At 51.5% G+C, this 12,944-nt stretch overlaps 2 protein-coding genes across 2 annotated transcripts in view; both read right to left on the minus strand.

The window, feature by feature from the left end:
- KXD1 (KxDL motif containing 1) overlaps positions 1–12,944 on the minus strand; it is a 256,867-nt gene that overhangs the window by 152,498 nt on the left and 91,425 nt on the right. The gene's annotated exons all lie outside the window — the stretch shown is intronic.
- On the minus strand, positions 671–3,459 carry GDF15 (growth differentiation factor 15). Its single transcript, XM_004277545.4, has 2 exons — positions 2,766–3,459; positions 671–1,584 (listed from the first exon to the last, which is right to left on the minus strand). Exons 1-2 carry the CDS (start codon positions 3,046–3,048, stop codon positions 941–943), a joined length of 927 nt encoding a protein of 308 aa, XP_004277593.1. The 5' UTR covers positions 3,049–3,459; the 3' UTR covers positions 671–940.

Consider the following 12,944-nt stretch of genomic DNA (forward strand, 5'->3'; position numbering starts at 1 on the left):
TGTTGCAGAGCATGGGCTCTAGGCATGCGGGCTTCAGTAGTTGTGGCACACGGGCTTAGTTGCTCCATGGCACGTGGGATCTTCCCGGACCAGGGCTCGAACCCACGTCCCCTGCTTTAGCAGGTGGATTCTTAACCACTGTGCCACCAGGGAAGTCCCTCTCCCTGCTCTTTTTATATGAAAGGATAAAGGCATGATTAACATGAAGGGAGGTGCCACAAACAGGAGAGGTAATGGGACTCTTCCAGGTCGGGGGCAGATTCACACACAATGCATGTGACTCTGGGCTGCCTGTGTTTGGAAAGGTGACCCCCATGGAGGGAGAGAGAGCAGGATGGTGATAGAGACAGGGCCAGATAATTACGGAAACAGGAGTACTGAGAGATCAGAAGAGATGGAGGGAGGCTGAGACCCAAAAGGGTCTCAGAAACAAAAGCAGAGGAATGGGGAGGTAGAGAAGCACAGAAACAGAGAGAGGGATGTCCCCGGCTGCGCTTGAGGACCATTGGCATCGTGACCACCGTCCAATCTCTTGGCATCCCCAAGAACGTCCTGCCACCCATTCCCCGGACTGTTCCAATCATCTCATATCAGCTCCCCTGAGGGAACTGAGGCCAGCGGGGGTGGGCTCTTCCCAAGGTCACCAGCTCCATCCTGGACACCACAGGGGTCAGGTCAGACAGCTTCATTTTTATTACCAGAGTTTTCCATAAACGCACACCCTGTCAGACCACGCCTCCCCAGCCCTCCAGTTCCCAGGCAGATCACCCCAATAAATTAATAATAAATACAAACATAAATACATAGGTTTGGGCCAGGAGGGAGCAGACAGCAATGGTTAGGAATCGGGTATTTCAGGTTCCACGAGCCCACTAGACAGACAAGGACAACTGAAGTCATTTCCATTGCATTTGTGCCATAAGTGAAGGACCAGGGCTGCTCACACGCAGTGGCAGTCCTTGGCCACGAGGTCGTCGAAGGGCGTGAGTGACACGCGGCCGTCGCTGTCTTGGTGCATGAGCACCACCGGATCGTAGCTGGCTGGCACGCAGCATGGGGCAGGCGCAGCATCAGGGTTCAGGCCATGCAGGCGCGCTTGCATCTGCGCGTGCGTGTTAGCCGATCGGAAGTGGCTCGGGCACGCGCCGGTGCACATGCGCACGTCCAGCTCGCGCGGCGCCAACACCCAGTCAGCCCAGCCCAGGTCCTCGAGCGACGCGCGCAGGCTCTGCAGGCGACAGCAGCGCCCCTCCCCTAGCGGGCAACCGTCCCGGGTGCGAGCATGCGCGTGGCGTCGCCTCCTGGTGGCGCTTGTCCGCCAGTGCAGCTCAAGCTGGGGCTGTGCAGAAGACAATGCCTCCAGCAACTGCTCCGGTCGCCGCAACGGTCGCAGGCGTATTGCGGGAGCCCGGGAGCTTCCGAGGCTGAGCTGACGCTGTAGTGGCCGCGTCACGTCCCACGAGCTCCGCGCCTTCGGGGACAGCCGGAGAAGGGCCCTATGCAGGCGGGAGGCTGCAGGGAGCCCCTCAGTTAAGTCGACCCGGGGGATGCGCAGGTGCAGGTGGCCGCCTGGTCCAAGTCGCACTATGGGAGAGAGGGAAACCAGTCATTCACGGGCCTACTGTGTGCCGGGCGCGGGGTGGTGGTGGTGTGTGTGTGTGCCCATTTCCTCCAACACCCCAAGCTAGATCTTACCTCACGGCCTTTGCACAAGCTACTTCCTCTACCGGCCACACTCCTCCCCTGAATCTCAGCATGGCTGGTTACGTACCACTCCAGCCTGCCTAAAATTGGCACCGACCTATTTTATTTGGTTGTCTATTATTTGCCTCCCCCACCAGAATCTCAGCGGGGATTTCTGTCTGCTTGGTCACCACTGTGCCTGACACATAGTAGGTGCTTAGTTAACGAGCTACTGTGTTTTCAACTCTCTGGTTTCCTCCATATCTGAGAAATGAAGGGTGTCTGGCTCCCCAGGATTCTCAGACCTCCAGGCTGGTACAGATGTTGGGGAGACTGGGGAGACTGAGGTTTGAGGGCTCACCACCCAGTCACTAGGCTCAGAGAGAGGGAAGTTTTCCTGGAGTCCCACAGCACAAGTGGGATTAGGGCGGGATAAGAGCTCTTCCTTCTGGCCTGACATCCTCCCCTCAACTCCCAGTTCCTAGCGCAGCCCACATCTCCTTGCACCCCCTCCATCCGCTGGAGGCTCGGTGGAGGGCGTGAAAATACTCCACTCCCTCCCTAAGGCACCAGTCACGTGCAACTTTAGCAGTGCCTTGGCGCGCGATTTCATCAGATTTGGAACCAGCCCAAGCAGGTTCTGCGCATCTCTGTGCACCACTCTGTCCCTTCCCCCATTCCGCCCTTCCGCCGGACCCCTGGATCCTTCCCACTGGAAATCCCCCTCCAACCCTTTCCTCACATCCAAGAGCAGGGACCACGTGCCCTCGCCCAACCTTGTCTCTGGGTTCTCCGGACTCTTTGAGTCTTAAGTAGAGTCTCTGGATTCTCTGGCCTTAGTTTCCCCATCTGCCACCCGGGGAGGTGTTGTAACATCTCAGGTTGGCTAAGCCTCGCCTGGTCCTGATGCAAACCCAGCCTTTAGTTCCCCCATCAGCCTCGAGGGGTGACGGATGGGAAAACTTGCCGGGTTCACGGATGGGAAAACTGAGGCTCGGCGGCAGGTCTAGGCCTCTATGTCTAAGAACCACTGGTTAAATGATGGGAGCTGCCCAGGGTGGGGTCTCCGAGATTTTACTCACGCTTTGGAGTGACTACCAGGACTTGAGGAAGGGGAATGAGGTCCGGGTTCGAGTCTTCCCGGGTCTGGTTCGCTCGAAGCCGGGTCAGCAAATCTTCGTAGCGTTTCCGCAACTCCCGGAATCTGGAGACATCAGGACTGGAGTGCACGTTTGAGGGTCCCGGGAAAGTGGGGAGGTGCTCCTGGGCCAGAGATAGGTCGCCTCGCGACGGCAGGCAGGAGAACATGAACAGCATCAGCAGCATCGGAGAGCAGTGTGGTGGTGTCGGTCTCTGCCCTGGCATGGCTGTGTTAGTTAAGCTCTAAGCTGGGACTGACCGGACGCTGCTGGACTAGCCTTTATAGTCCCCGGACTTTGTCCGCCCCCGCCTGCCTGGTCCCGCCCACCGTGGGTGCAGAGTAAACACTCCAGGGACCACAACTGGGCGGGGTCTTCGGCTGCTTTTCAGGGGGCAGTGCTTTCTGATGGGTAGGAGCTCCTCGGTATGCTGGGAAATCCCCCTCAGGAGCCTCTCTGAGCCTCAGTATCCTCTTCTGTGAAATGGGGACATCATCCCAGCTTGGTGGACTGGAGGGAAGAATAATTTTCTCAAAAAAGATTTATTACTATGTGCTAAACTCCACAACAGGAGCTTAAGGGATGAGGTGGCTTTCTTCCCTGATGAGATTCCTGCTCTCCCCTCTTTGCTTAGGGTCAAAGGCTGAAGATAGTGAAAAACAAAGGAAGCAGAGGAAAAAAAAACGGCCAGAAAGTGCAACCTGGGGCAAACCATTCCTCTCCATCACACCTCTATTTCTTCATCTGGAAAATAAGGAAGGATTGAGACTTTCACTGGAGAGAAGGTCAAATGAGGTGTAAAACAGGACCAGGCACATAGCAGGTGCTTGATAAACTGGGTGTTTTTGCAGTTACTCATCTTCAGCTGGGGAACTCCTATCCATTCCTCAAAACCCTACTCAGAAAGCCCCTCCTCCAGGAAGCCTTCTCTGACATTTCCTTTCCAGGCTCAGCAGGGTGCTTCCAACCCCATGCCTTCCTCCAGCCCAGCCCTGACCCCACAGCGCTGGGAGTGTGTGTGCTTGCTTGTCTCTGTCTGCCCCAGACTGGGGGCTTCTTGAAGGCTTGGGCAGGGATGAAGCTACTCTGGACCCCCATCCTTTGGATGGGCCTGAAGAAGAGGTGGCAGAGAATTGTGGTGCTGGGACCTGGGGCAGTGAAGGCTGGTATCAAGTCCAGCCACCAGAGGATAGAGGGGTAGAGGGTGCCCCAGGAACATCCTTTCTCCTGGGGTACCCAGCCCTTGCTCTACTGCTCCGGACTCCTGGCCCCAGGCATCCATTCCTGTGCCTACTCCCAGCTTCCTGGCCTCAGGATGGGCCACTGTGCAAAGCAGATCATGGGGGTGTGTAAAGTGTGACGGGGTGTGTGCAGGCAACAGATACAAGGAGGGGTGTCACACAGCAAGGCTCCTACTGGAGAAATGGAGTCCAGGCCTTCCCCACCTCCAGCTGTGTGAGTCCCACCAAGCCTCTGGCTCCACTGGGTCTCAGCCTCAGCTTCTGTCAGTGGGATTATCGCCCAGCTATGGGGGTGGAGGGCTGAGGCTCTCGATGTGATGCCCCGGGCATTCAGCAGGTGCTTGGTAGAGACGTCTCTCTGCTCACGTCACCATCATGTCCAACTGACTGCAGCTGGTTGGGAGGCTGGACCAGTCCTCTTCTTTCCATGGGACTCATTTCCTTTCTAGGGATAAGGAAACAAAGACTTTGAGGGGCAAGTAAGGTGGGTAGAGTTGTAGGGGACGATCTCACCATAGGATCTTGCACGTGTCCACACAGGCCACGCAGACCTCATCTGAGTCTTGTCAGAATGCCTGGGTGCCCTGGGAACCCAGAGTTTGGAGGCCTGGGGGGAGTTTCTCGGAAGCCATCACCACTCACCTCCTTACCTCTCTTGGAAAGCTGTCATGGGACGGCTTCTCATGCCTCCCAGGTATGAGCCTCCCCAGGAAATTCACAGAAAATTCAACTTTTAAAGTGAACAGGACTTCCCTGGTGGCGCAGTGGTTAAGAATCTGCCTGCCAATGCAGGGAACATGGGTTCGAGCCCTGGTCCAGGAAGATCCCACATGCCGCGGAACAACTAAGCCCGTGAGCCACAACTACTGAAGCCCACATGCCTAGAGCCCATGCTCCGCAACAAGAGAAGCCACCGCAATGAGAAGCCCGCGCACCGCAACGAAGAGTAGCCCCCGCTCGCCGCAACTACAGAAAGCCCGTGCGCAGCAACGAAGACCCAATGCAGCCAAAATAAATAAATAAATAAATTTTAAAAATAAATAAATAAAGTGAGCAATGGAGTGGCATTTAGTACATTCACAGTGTTGTGAAACCACCACCTGTGTCTAGTTCCAGAATATTTTCATCACCCCAAAAGGAGACCCCGTCCCCATTAGCAGTCACTCCCCATCCCCCCTCCCCCAGCCCCTGGCAGCCACTAATCTGCCTTCTATCTCTATGGATTTGCCTGTTGTGGACATTTCATATTAAACATGCTTTCCCCACATGAACAATTCTCTGACACCAGCTGGGTGTCCTATAATTCAACTCAGTTATGGCACTGTCTACCCAGAGATAGCATCAGACCCCACGGCTTAAGGGCTCAGTACAACAAGACTGTCCTCCACCACCCCTCTTTAGATGCCAGTCACAAGTCCAGGTGGTCACCTGTACTTTTGACCAATGGCTATAAATCAGAGGTTTCCATAATCCCTTCCTTGGGTTTGATTAATTTGCTAGAGCCAGTGAGAGAACTCAGGAAATCCATTCACTCACTAGATTACAGGTTTATTACAAAGGATATTAAAGGAAAGGGAGGGACTTCCCTGGTGGCACAGCGGTTGAGAATCCGTCGGCCAAGGCAGGGGACACGGTTCGACCCCTGGTCCGGGAGGATCCCACATGCCGTGGAGCAACTAAGCCCTGCACCGCAACTACTGAGCCTGCACTCTAGAGCCCGCGAGCCACAACTGCTGAGCCCGCATGCCACAACTACTGAAGCCCACGCACCTAGAGTCCATGCTCCGCGACAAGAGAAGCCACCGCAATGCAAAGTCCGTGAACCGCAACAAAGAGCAGCCCCCGCTCGCCGCAACTAGAGAAAGCCCGTGTGCAGCAACGAAGACCCAACGCAACCAAAAATAAATAAATAAATAAATTTATATTAAAAAAAAAATAAAGGAAACGGATCAACAGCCAGATGGAAGAGATGCATAGGGCAAGGTGTGTGAAAAGGGCATGGATTTTCCATGTCCTCTTCCAGCGCACCACCCTCCCAGCACCTCTGCATGTTCATCAACCCGGAAGCTCTCCAAAGCCCATCCTTTGGGGTTTTATGGAAGCTTCATTACATAGGCACAGTTGATTAAGTCATTGGCCATTGGTGATTGAACTCTAGCTCCAACCCCTCTTCCATCCCCAGAATTGGGGGGTATAGGGAGGTTGGGGCTGAATGTTCCAACCCTCTAATTGCATGGTTTGTGCTCCTAGCAACCAGCCTCTATCCTTGAGTTGTTTTTCAAAAGTCACCTCTATAACATAACGAAAGACACCTTTATCTCTCTCTTCACAGGAAATCCCAAGGGTTTTAGGAGCTCTATGCCAGAAATGGGGCGGAAGACCAAATGTATATTTCTTATGATAAGTCACAATATCACATATGTAAACGGAGTCGTGCAGCGTGTGGCCTTTCAGATCTGGCTTCTTTCACTCAGCGTGTTTTCAGGGCTCATCTATGTTGGAGGGTATCAGTGCTTTTCTCTTTTTTATGACTGAATAGTATTCCAGCATATGAAGACACCACACTTCATTCATCCATTCATCCGTTGATGGTCATTGGGTTGTTTCCACCTTTTCAACTATTGTGAGCAGTGTTTTCTCGAACACGTACATGAAGATTTGAGGACCTGTTTTCAATTCTTGTGAGGTTGTACCCAGAAAGGGAATTGCTGGATCATATGATCATTGTATGTGTAACTTTTTGAGGCATCACAAAAATGTTTTCTACAGCCCTCTGCCTTTTTATTTATTATTTTATTTTATTTTATTATTATTTTCTTTTTGCGGTACGCGGGCCTCTCACTGCTGCGGCCCCTCCCGTTGCGGAGCACAGGCTCTGGATGCGCAGGCCCAGCGGCCATGGCTCACGGGCCCAGCCGCTCTGCGGCATGTGGGATCTTCCCGGACCGGGGCACAAACCCGTGTCCCCTGCATCGGCAGGCGGACTCTCAACCACTGCGCCACCAGGGAAGCCCTGCCTTTTTATTTTTTAATTTTTATCATGATATGACTTACAGAAAGCAAAAAGGCCTAATCTTAGGTGTTGAGTTCGATGACATTTCACATAACCACCTCCCGAAATGAGGTTCCAGAACATTCCCAGCTCCATCACTCTCCCTACCTTCAGATAACAGCTGTGCCTACCTCTGTTACCATGGATAGTTTGCCTGTTTCCTAACTTGATGTAAACAGAACCAGCCAGTACATCCTCTTTTCTGTCTGGTGACTTTCACTCAACACCATGGCTGTGAATGGCTGTGTTCTTCACCTATTGTGTGCCTTGTTCTTTTTCCTTGCTGTATAGTATTCCACTGTGCATGTCCAGGAGTGGAGCTGCTGACTCATGAGTGGGTGTCTGTCACTTTACAAGCAGGACCAGTAATTAGTTCCCTTTATTCCTGGAACTTCACAAGGGGACACAGCCCGTGGGTGGTCCCTAGGGACAGGAAAGGATGACATTAGCTCCCTGGTGGTTTCCATTTCACCAAATTCTGGAATGCTGGCAGCCAGGCCGATCTGGCTCCCCTTCACAGCATTGTTAGCCGATGACCTCATGGCCAGTCCCATGGCCAAGCTGGGAGGAACAGTGGGGCAGACCGCAGGCAGCCAGCCAGCGATGAGCTCAGTCGGCCGGGACCCTGCATTCCTCACTGGCAGCTTCCACGAGCCCCAGAGGCCACGCCACGGCAGAGGTAAACAGAGCACAGAGGCCGGGGGTCAGACTGTTCCCTCCACTTGGCTTAGCTCCCAACCTCCTAGAATTTTTCCTCACTTCCTTCTGTTGGCCGTAGGCACCCTCATCAGACACACGCGACACACAAGAAACAACCCAAACCCAGTTGTTGGTTTCTCATTATGTGAGGCAAACACAGTCATGACACGAGATCCAGAAGAGGTGAAAAAGCAGGTTATTAAAAAATCTCTTGAGTTCAACGGACAAGGAGAACTGCTGTCCTGTAGCTGTGAACGTCCCTCCAGGCCAACATGTTGCCTGTGTCATCGATGGGGGTCCACAGGCAGCCTGGGTTCAAATCATGGCTTAGTCCTTGAGATGCCAAGCAGATTTGGGAAGCATTACTAATCTCTCCAAACCTGTTTCTCAGTGCAGCCTGTTTCTCAGTATTACCCTCTTACAGGGCAGCACTGAGTAGATGAAGTTGGATTGGAGCTACAGTCCCAAGAACTAATAACTATTGGTATTATGGGTAATTGGCCAATAATATCTCAGCTTCAGCTGGAGTTGAGCTCAGATAGGTCTGGGCAAGCTTACTTAGAAAGAATGGCCCCACTGGCAAACTCCTATTTACCTCTTAAACCCCAGTTTGATGCCCCATCTTCCAATAAGACTTCCTTGTTCTCTGCCTGGGTTCCCTCAGGCTGAGGGGCCTCCCTCTGGCCTCATCCTGACCACACAAGGCTGGAGGGTCTGAGTCTGGCTCTGTGCCCTGTCAGACCAGAGCTTTCTGGGACCAAGTCCCAGTATCATTATGTTAGTTTCCTGCGGCTGCCATAGTAAATTGCCACAAACTGGGTAGTTTAAAACAACAGAAACTTATTCTGTCACAGTTCTGGAAGCCAGAACTTTGAAATCATAGGTTGGCAGGGCCGTGCTCCCTCCAAAGGCTCTAGGGGAGGAGGCTTCCTTGCCTCTTCCAGCTTCTGGTGGCCCCAGGTGTTCCTTGGCTTGTGGCTGCATCACTTCAGTCTCTGCCTCTGATTTCCCATGGCCTTCTCCTCTTCTCTGTCTATCCCTCCTCTTCTCTAAGGACACCTGTCAGTATGCAGTAAGTCTCCTACGTGCGAACGAGTTCCATTCTGAGAGCGCGTTTGTAAGTCCAATTTGTAAGTCCAACAAAGTTAGCCAACGTACCCAACTAACACAATCGGCTATATAGTACTGTACTGTAATAGGTTTATAATACTTTTCACACAAATAATACATACAAAACAAACAAACACAAAAAAATAAAGAAAACATTTAAAATCTTACAGTACAGTCCCTTGAAAAGTACAGTAGTACAGTACCACAGCTGGCATACGGGGGCTGGCATCGAGTGAACAGGCAAGAAGAGTGACTGACTGGTGACGGGAGAGGAGGTGGGAGATGGTAGAGCTGAAGGATCGTCAGCAACAGGAGACGGAGGGCAAGCTGCAGTTTCACTCACGCCCCACGTTGATGGAATGTACGTTCGCATCTTTGAAAGTTCGCAACTTGAAGGTTCATATGTAGGGGACTTACTGTATTTAGGGCCCAGTGTAAATCCAGAACAGTCTCATTTCCAGATCTTTAACTTAATTACTTCTGCAAAGACCCTGTGTCCAAATGAGGTCACATTCACAGAGACTGAGGGATCTGTATCAGCTCATCAAGGGAGGTGTGGTCCAGAGAAGGGCCATGAAATTCCCTGAGAAACATCACAGCAGTGAATGATGGCGATGGTGTGGAGAGACACCTACATCTGCAGCAAAGTGTGGAGGGGAATACCCGGGCAAAAATTTTGAGCACCTACTGTTACCAAACTGAACTCGGGTCAGCTCACCCTACATGCAACAAAGCCAATCTACTGACACCAGGTTGTGTTGAAGGAAAGCACAGCGTTTATTGCAGGGCACCAAGCAAGGGAGTGAGAGACCAGCCTCCAATCCACTCCACCTTGGCCCCTGAGTTAGGAGTTTTTTTAAAAGGGGAAGAACAAAAAGGCTGAAATTAATCATCTTGTGACATTGCTGTTTTTTTTTTTTGGTACGCGGGCCTCTTACTGTTGTGGCCTCTCCCGTTGCGGAGCACAGGCTCCGGACGCACAGGCTCAGCGGCCATGGCTCACGGGCCCAGCCGCTCCGCGGCATGTGGGATCTTCCCGCACCGGGACACGAACCCGTGTCCCCTGCATCGGCAGGCGGACCCCCAACCACTGCGCCACCAGGGAAGCCCCTCTGTTTTTTTTTTAATAAGAATTGTACCCATTCTTTTCTTCTTCTTTTTTAAAATATTTATTTATTTGGTTGCACTGGGTGTTAGTTGCAGTGCTTGGGCTCCTTAGTTGTGGCATGTGAACTCTTAGTTGCAGCATGCATGTGGGATCTAGTTCCCTGACCAGGGATTGAACCCATGTCTCCTGCATTGGCAGGCAGATTCTTAACCACTGCACCACCAGGGAAGTCCTGGAGTACAAAGTCATAACTACTGTGCCACCAGGGAAGCCCCTGCTGTGACATTTCTTAATCGTAGTTTCAGGCATCAGGATCTGTCTGGTTTACGATGCTCTGGCCAGGTGGTCCATGGCTCTGGGGTCTGTGAGCCCATCTCGCCCCGGAGAAACAAGCTGAGTTTGTATGTTAGCGATGTTATCTACAATAGCCATTTTGGTACCTTAACGATGTTATCAACATCAGCAATTTTAATCATCTGACTCTGATTAGTGTTCAGTTAGCACAGGATTGAGGTCAGACGGGACAAGAAAGGGAATGAAGTTTGGGATCGAGGGATTAATCCTAAACTTGGTAAGGGAACTCGGTTTTAGGGGGGCTCAGTTTCACTACTGTGTGTCTGGCACATAAGACATAATCCTTATAAGACCTGATGGGGGCGGATGACGATCTTCACTTCACAGGTGACAACCTGAGGCCGGAGAGGCATTGTGCCAAGGCCAGAAACCAGTGAAGCTGGGCTTGAAGCCCAGGCCAGCCCCCTAGCCTGCTCCGTCTCCCCCAGAGCCTCTAAAAAGAGGGGATCTGGCCACCCTCAGGGGCCAGCATGAGATGTGGGGCAGCGAGGAGGAAGACGAATTCTCCCTCTACCCTTCTGAGTTCTTGGTTGAGACCCCCTGGAATAAAAGACAGACTAGCAAGAGAAAGACACACAGAAATTTAACATGTATATCTCGTGTATATATGAGAGATACAGAGGGAAACTGAGTAAAACTCCCCAAGGGGGCCCCAGCCACTCCCTTAAATATCATCTTCCGCTAAAGACAAAAGAAAGGTGCTGGGCCTGGGGTGGGTGTTGAGGCCAATTCTGGGAGGTGACCAGGAAAAGCACAGTAAACAAGGGTAAGATTCGTTCTGCAGGTTTTAATTTGTGCTCTCTCCACTGATAAGATTCTCCAGGGATTTAAAGCCAGGCTCTTCCTCCTCGTACAGAGAGGGAGACACACTTAACAAATGGAGACTTCTTTTATAAATGTAAATGCCCCTTACAAAAGCATAACTTCTACTCTGTTTTCAGAGTTTCTCCTGTACCTGCAGTTTCTCAAAAGAATCTTTATGCCAAAGAGGCAGGCTCTGGAGTGGCACCTTCTGCCACCCTTCAGATGGGACTGATGAAATTGCAATGTTGGGCATATGATGGGCTTGCAATACCTGGGCATTGTGGGAAGAACTCAGGCTCAGGGAAGGGAGATCCAGGTTCGAATCCTGATCATGCCAGTTCCTGGCTGTGTGACCTTGGGCAGGTGGCTTGGCCTCTCTGTGCCACTCTTCCTTCAATGTCCTGAGTCCTGGACAGGCCACAGCTGTGAGGATCCACAGGTCTTTCTCCTTGTGCTCACATGAGAAGTGCTTTAAAGGAACTCATCTATTCATTTATCCATTCAGTCCTTCATCCATTCGCTCCACAGATATTTCTTTAACATCTATTATGTGCCAGACCTCCTTTCAAGTAGCAAAAGAAAAGTCTCTAGGCATGGGAGGAGTAGAGGAAAGGGTGATTCTGGCAGGGGAACACAGCATGTTCAAAGACCCTGAGGTCAGACAGGCAACTCCAGGCACCAGGCTGGCAAAGGAACTTGAAAGCTGATGCAGGCCCGTGAGGCCACTCACAGCAGACAAGCCTGGTTCAAATCCGAGTTTGGCTTCTCCTTGGCTCTGTGGCCCGGGCAAGGAAGCACTTCACATCCTAGAATCTTTTCCTTGTCAAAGGTAGTTTTCCTCACGTGGAGAGGTTTTTTTGCAGCTCTTCACAGTCAAGGTAAGTTTTAAAAAAAATCTGTGAGCATGTGAATGCACCCCCAAAGGTGCCCAACTGATGGCCGGGGTTACTTGAGCAAAATCACTTTTAGTTTATTTTATTATTAAAACAATTAAAAAATTATTTTCCATTACGGTTTACTACAGGATACTGAATGTAGTTCCCCTATGCTATGCAATAGGACCTTGTTTTTAAATAAATTTTTTAATTGTGGTAAAATACATATTACATGAAATGTATCATTTTAACCATTTAAACATGTGCAACTTAGTGGCATTTAGCACATTCTCAGCGTGGTGTAACCATCACCATTATCTATTTCCAGAACTTTCCCATCACCCCAAAAGGAAACCATGTCCCCATCCGCAGTCACTCCCCATGGCCCCTCCTCCAGCCCTTGGCAGCCACGGAAACTGGCCCCAGAGAGTTGACAGAAGCAGAAGACTAACAGGAATTCTTGAGTTTGTTTTGCAGAGCAACAGATAGGGGAACAGCTTGTTGAAACCCCTCTGCTTGTAAACTGTCTTCACTGATTAAGCTTGCTTTAGTTATTTTTTCTTTCATTCTTTTCTTCCTCTCTTTAATTGCATACCTTCCCAGAGTCACGTAGCCCAGTTGTTTTACAGGAACTTGGAGTCAACTCTTGTTCAACTAAGGCTGATGGGGACCACTGACCCCAAAACTGGGCCCGTGCAAGCATTGAATGAATGGCCTTTTTTTTTTTTTTGCGGTACTTGGGCCTCTCACTGTTGTGGCCTCTCCCGTTGTGGAGCACAGGCTCCGGACGTGCAGGCTCAGCGGCCATGGCTCACGGGCCCAGCCGCTCTGCGGCATGTGGGATCCTCCCGGACCGGGGCACGAAACCGTGTCCCCTGC

The sequence above is a fragment of the Orcinus orca genome, chromosome 3 (assembly GCF_937001465.1).
Source record: "Orcinus orca chromosome 3, mOrcOrc1.1, whole genome shotgun sequence".
NCBI classification, from domain to species: domain Eukaryota; kingdom Metazoa; phylum Chordata; class Mammalia; order Artiodactyla; family Delphinidae; genus Orcinus; species Orcinus orca.